Here is a 6,412-nt window from a genome sequence, read left to right on the forward strand (position 1 = left end):
TTAAAGTAGTTGTGACCTTTGGTTTATCACATGTGAATTTAATGATAAATAAGGACATTTAAGTAAAAAACACACAAATGTTTATATACCTTAGTTACTCCTTAAAACTTGTGTCAAGAGCTAAAACATCAAAAGAAAAGGAATAGAGGGAGTATAAGGTAACTATTTTCTTAATTGATTTCAACTTTTATATTTATAAATAAAATGTTAATGAAATATATGTTATATTATTTTTTGCAGTTAATATTTAGTTCCATTTCCTATTACAAGTTGTTGTTGCTGCTGGCTACTACTTTTTCGATCTGCATTGTCATCAAATTATATTATTTGAGGTTAGTTTTTCTTATTTATTTAAAATTATAAGTAAGAAAATGTTGTGATTAACATTTAAACTGTTTGTTAATATCTATTAAAAGATGTTAGTAAAATTGTTGTTTTTTTTTAAGGAAGTTAAATTGTTGTCTTAGTTATTGATAAAAATATTAGTTTTTTTTAGCAAAGATAAAAATATTAGTTAGTAAAAATAATGTTAGGTTAGTAATTATTTTAGTTATTTTTGCTGGTGTTTCTTTTCTTCTAGTATTTTTTATTTAATGTTAGAACAGTTAGTCCCTATAAAAATAATTAATATTTTATGTTTAGTTCCTATAAAATTTTAATGATAATTTTAGTTCTCCAAAAAATTATAATTTTTAATAATAATCCTTATTTTTAGAACTTTTTACAAAAAATAGATATTGTTAGTCCTCCAAAGTAATCCTTATAAAAAGCAAACAGTGGTCATATTAGGTGAGTCATCAAAGCTATAACAGTCTAGAAATGTTGGTTAGTAAAAAAGCTAATTTCTAAGGAATTTGGTTGTTAATTAAAAAGAAATATATTCTTATGGAAAGTATAAATTAATTTGAATTAATGTGTGTCATACCCCAATTTTTGACCTAAGGTCCTACATTCATGTGTCGTTTGACCCCGACCAATCTCAGACTTTTCAGTGAAAAATTCGGCAGAGAGGTATTTTAAACTACCTCATTTTTTGTTCCGAGTCGGGCCCTCTTCTCTCCTCTTCTCTTTATTTCTATTTTAATCTCATCCTTTTTTTAGTCTTTATCCCTTCTTCTATTATTTTATTTTTTAGTCTTTATCCCTTCTTTTTTTTATTATTTTGTCCAATGATAATATCCAAATGGTCCAAGTTCAAATCCAAACAGCCTATCACGCATCACACTCAATCTGCAGAGTTTATTCCTCCCCACGCCAAGGCAATTTTGTTGCTTCTCTTTAACAAACCCTAACCCTACCCAAGATGTTATAAAAGAAGAGCCAGTTCATCAAGAAAAAGGGGGAACCGAGTCTTATTTCAATTTCAGTTTTATTAGAAAAATCTTAGTCTGCCGTAATTCTTTTTTTATTTAGGTTCTCCAAACTATTTTCAATTTAATTCACAGTTTAATTGTCTCTTTATTCTTTGCATTTATGCTGCCATTGTCATTGCTCATTCACGTTGCTATTACTCATTCACGTTTCTAATCTCATTTGTTTTTAACATTTAATTCACGATAGCTATTGCATCATTTAGAACCTTGAGAATTATTGTTTTACATTTATTTAATTCCAATTCTTGTTAGTTTTGATTGCCATGTTAATTCATTCCCAATCCCATTAAATTCATTGCAGCCGTGCTTTTACATATTATTTGTTATATTATTAATCGCTGATTGAGTTCGGTTGTGTTGCTGCAATTCAATCCATGAGTCCAATTTCAATTTCATGTTTTGTTATTCCATTTAAATTCTATTGCTACTACACATTTATTTTCATTATGTTCAATTCCAAGTCTGTTACACATATTCTATAGTATTCCAATTGAGTGTTTTTGGTTGCTATTGTATCTCTATTTGTGTGCTGCTACATGCGGTTGTGCGATGATTTTCGTTGCTACATGTTAGATGTGTTGCTTACTTTATTCTCATTATTATGGCTGCAAGGTTGTTCTATTTCAAATTCAATTTGCTTAGAATTGATTTCTAACGGCAGCTATTCTTTCTAGTTAAAGCTTCCATCATTAACAGGTGTTTGCCGTGGCCGTGGCTGCTCTCCAAAGTTAAAAGATTCCATCATAAAGAGAACCGGTGGCCCCTTTGCATTTCTTTTTAATTTTTCTTCATGCATGTTTTCTTTTCTTTAGCATTTTATTTTTTTAATGCTCATGCATCTTTATTATTCCACATATTACATATTTATTCCACATATTACATGGATTTAGAATGTATATTTAGGCTTAATGTAAATCATGCATATTTATTTTTCCGCAGATTTTAGAATATATCTAAGGCTTTATGTAATAGTCGTAGGTGCATGTGTGCGTGCGTGTGTGTATGCCTCTTATCTGCTTTGTAGTTTAGGTCAAAGGTGCTTGTGGTGGTCCAACGCCACCATAAGGTACCTACGTTTTTATTTTTATGCTCCGTTAGTTTAATTTTAGTCCAATTATTCAAAACCACAAAAACATGCAAATAACAAAAAAAATCACAAAAAACATTTTTCATAATAAACTTTGATCCTCTAAATCAAGTGATGGTCTTTTTCATTTTATTTTCTTAATCAAATATCAATCAATTTAATCATACTTCGAGTCATCTTTCTTTTTAATAAAAAACACAAATCAATTTTTATTTTGCCATTTGGCTTTTCCTTTTAAAACCTTTTTCAAAACTAATAAAAAGCACACAACCAATCACACAACCAATCAAACGTCAATTTTTACCCAGAACTTCGAGGTTTTGATCCCTCACGGGTACGGAGGCAAGGGACATTGTCCTTCCAAACAATAAAAATGTAGATAAATTAGGTCTCACTTTCTTTTTTCTGTTAATCATCACTCTAATTTCCCCTTTTTTAGCAAGCAAGTTATAGCACATTAAATTAAATAAAACCAAGAGGTTCTCGTAGAGTACTACGGACATAAAGGGTGCTAACACCTTCCCTTTATGTAACTAACCCCCGAATCCAAAATCTTTTCAATGGGGTAGTTTGAACTTTTTTCCCCTTTCTCTTAAAAATTAAATGTTCAGTCATGAAATAATAAAGTGAGTCAAAAGCTAATCAAATAGCCTTGATCTCCGAAAAATGACGCGACAATGTGAATGATGCAGAAGATTATAATTTTTAATAATAGTCATTATTTTGAAAACTTTTTACAAAAAATAGATATTTTTGGTCCTCCAAAATAATCTTTATAAAAAACAAATAATGGTCATATTAGGTGAGTCATCGTAGCTAGAACAATATAGAAATGTTGGTCAGTAAAAAAGCTAATTTCTTAGGAATTAGGTTGTTAATTAAAAAGAAATATATTCTTATAGAAAATATAAATTAATTTGAATTAATGTCAATGATGCAGAAGATGGATCAGTATATTCTTCATCGAAGTTGGATGTACGATAGAAAAAGACAGGGGAAAAGGACACTTAAAGCTCAATTTAAGGAAGGAATTCGTGAATTTGTTGCTTTCACCATGTCGTAAGATATTTTTATAAGTGAGGGAGGGATTAGATGTCCGTGTCTTAAATGTATGTGTAGGTTGATTCAGAGCCCAAAAGATGTCATAAAACATTTAGAGGATGTTGGTTTTATGGAGGATTATTATGTGTGGAGACATCATGGTGAACAAGAGCCGGATGAGTTTGATGTTAATATGCAGGCTTCAAGCAGTGGAGTGTATAAACAGTGTGAAAACTTTGGCCTCATGGAAGATATGGTCGGTGACGCTCTCGGGGTGAATTTGTCTTACAATGAGGGCATTGAGGAGGAAATAATCCCGAATGAGAAGGCGTTGAAGTTTTACTCAATGATAAAAAAGTAAATGAACCGTTGTTTGAAGGGTCGTCTCAGTCTAAGTTATCCATGTGTGTGAGGCTTTTAGCTGGAAAGTCAAATTGGAATGTACCCGAAGAATGTGCGGAGTACTACACGAAAATGATGAGGGATTCGACTCCTGTACCAGAAAATTTACCATTAAGCTATTATGAAGCTAAGCAATTGGTGATGAAGTTAGGATTGGAAGAAAAAAAGATTGATTGTTGTGTTAACGGGTGCATGTTGTTTTACGACAATGAATTTGGTAAGAATGATGGCGCGTTGGAGGAGTGTAAATTTTGCAATTCACCAAGGTATGGAGTGAGTGGCGATGATGTTGATCGTAAAAAGAAACGAGTCGCAGTCGAGTCAATGTTTTACCTGCCAATAATACCAAGACTGAAGAGATTGTTTGCATCAATGCACACGGTTGGTCATATGACGTGGCATTATTACAATAAAATTGATTCAGAAGTGATGCGACATCCTTGTGACGGAGTAGCGTGGCAGCACTTTGATAAGGTACATCCTGATTTTGCAAACGATCCACGTAATGTGAGACTTGGATTATGCTCTGATGGATTTACTGCGTATAACACAGCGTCGGCTAGGCCTTATTCTTGTTGGCCAATAATTGTTACCCCAGATAATCTTCCTCCTGAGATGTGCATGACAAAACCTTACATGTTCTTGAGTTGTATTGTACAAGGACCGTCGAACCCAACTGACGGTATTGATGTGTTTTTAGAACCCTTAGTTGATGATTTGAGAAGGTTGTGGGTTGGTGAAGTGACATACGATATTGCAAAGAAGGAGAATTTCACATTGAGGGCAGCTTTAATGTGGACTATTAACGACTTTCCTGCGTATGGCATGTTGTCTGGATGGTCGACTCATGGTAGATTAGCTTGTCCTCATTGCATGAAAGATACAAAGGCATTTTACTTGAAAAATGGACGAAAGAATTCGTGGTTTGACTGTCATCGTTGCTTCACACCAGACGATCATGAATTCCGAAGGAAGAGGAATCGGTTTAGGAAAGACACAATTGAAAAAGATGGTCCACCTCCTAAGATAACATCAAATGAAATATTCTGTAGAGTCAGCGCTCTATGGAGATTTCCAGATGTTGGCCAAAGAGTCAGATACGAAGGATACGATGTAGAACACAATTGGACCAAAAGAAGTATTTTTTGGGATCTCCCTTACTGGAAAGACAATTTACTAAGACATAATATGGATGTTATGCACATTGAAAAGAATTTTTGTGACAATATAGTTAACACAGTGATGAATGTCTCTGGTAAAACAAAAGATAACGAGAAAGCTAGAATGGATTTGCCAGAGTATTGTAAGAGACCAGATATGGAGTTAAAACTTCTTCCAAATGGAAAATATCTGAAACCCAAGGTTGTTTATAGTTTAACCAGTGCTGAAGCGAAATCTGTTTGTCAGTGGTTAAAAGAATTGAGGATGCCAGATGAATATTCTTCTAACTTGTCAAGGTGTGCCGACGTAGAAAATGGAAGATTGCGCGGGATGAAAAGTCATGATGATCATGTTTTCTTGGAACGCTTACTTCCAATTGTGTTTTCTTCATTTCCTAAACATGTTATAAATCCGTTGACTGAAATTAGTCAATTTTTTAGAGACTTGTGTGCTTCAACATTGAGGAAGGATGAACTTATTAAAATGGATCATAATATTCCTATCATTCTCTGTAAATTGGAGCAAGTTTTTCCCCCAGGTTTCTTTGATTCTATGGAGCATCTAGTGGTACATCTCGCGTACGAAGCTTGGCTCAGTGGACCTGTTCAATACAGGTGGATGTATCCTTTTGAAAGGTTCATGGGCTATTCAAAACGAATGGTGAAGAACAATTCAAGGGTTGAAGGATCAATAGTTGCAGCTTGTTGTGCTCGCGAAGCTTTGAATTTTTGTTCTCGTTGCTTAAATCACTTGATGTTGACACCAATAAGTGTTAGAAATGAAGTTATTGCTGAAAATGAATGGAGTCCGTCAACCTTATCAATCTTTCGTCTTCTCGGTAGTCCTTCTGGGTCAGGGAAAGAGTACTGGATGAACGATGCAGAGTTGCAGTCGGCCGAAGTTCATGTGTTGATTAATTGTCATGAAGTTGGACCATACCTTCATTACTTTCAAGTGTTAAATGTTGGGGAGATATACACTAGTTTTTTAAGATGGTTTAAAGATCAAGTGTTAAATGTTGAGCCCAATATGCATATTGTAACATCCTCTTTTTTTTTCTAATGTAGTAAGGTCCTAAGTTTCTTCTAGTAATGTATGGGGATTGAATTGTTTGATCTATTTTGTGTGTGGCCTTATTATGTTTATCTGGTTTTATTTTAATTAACTAGAAATAACTATTTTTCTTTTGTTAGCTTGTATCTCCTTGATTTTTTTTTACCCTCCATGTTTAATTCATTCCGTGCGTTTTAAACCGGAGATTTCAGACTCATGTCTTACTATTTTGTTTAAATTGAATTGAATTTAAGAAGATCATATTCCTTTAAATGCCACGCCATCATTTCCCTTT

At 33.3% G+C, this 6,412-nt stretch overlaps 1 protein-coding gene across 1 annotated transcript; it reads left to right on the forward strand.

The window, feature by feature from the left end:
• The first annotated feature begins 3,903 nt into the window (after positions 1–3,903).
• On the forward strand, positions 3,904–6,126 carry LOC112418503 (uncharacterized). The gene has a single exon (XM_024774896.2). The coding sequence runs from the start codon at positions 3,904–3,906 to the stop codon at positions 6,124–6,126; it is 2,223 nt and encodes a 740-aa protein (XP_024630664.2).
• Positions 6,127–6,412: the final 286 nt, after the last annotated feature.

The sequence above is a fragment of the Medicago truncatula genome, unplaced genomic scaffold (genome assembly GCF_003473485.1).
Source record: "Medicago truncatula cultivar Jemalong A17 unplaced genomic scaffold, MtrunA17r5.0-ANR MtrunA17Chr0c01, whole genome shotgun sequence".
NCBI lineage: Eukaryota > Viridiplantae > Streptophyta > Magnoliopsida > Fabales > Fabaceae > Medicago > Medicago truncatula.

Excerpts from the sequence above, each read along its gene's own strand:
- LOC112418503 (XM_024774896.2), top strand. The coding sequence starts at position 3,904 with ATGTGTGTGAGGCTTTTAGCTGGAAAGTCAAATTGGAATGTACCCGAA.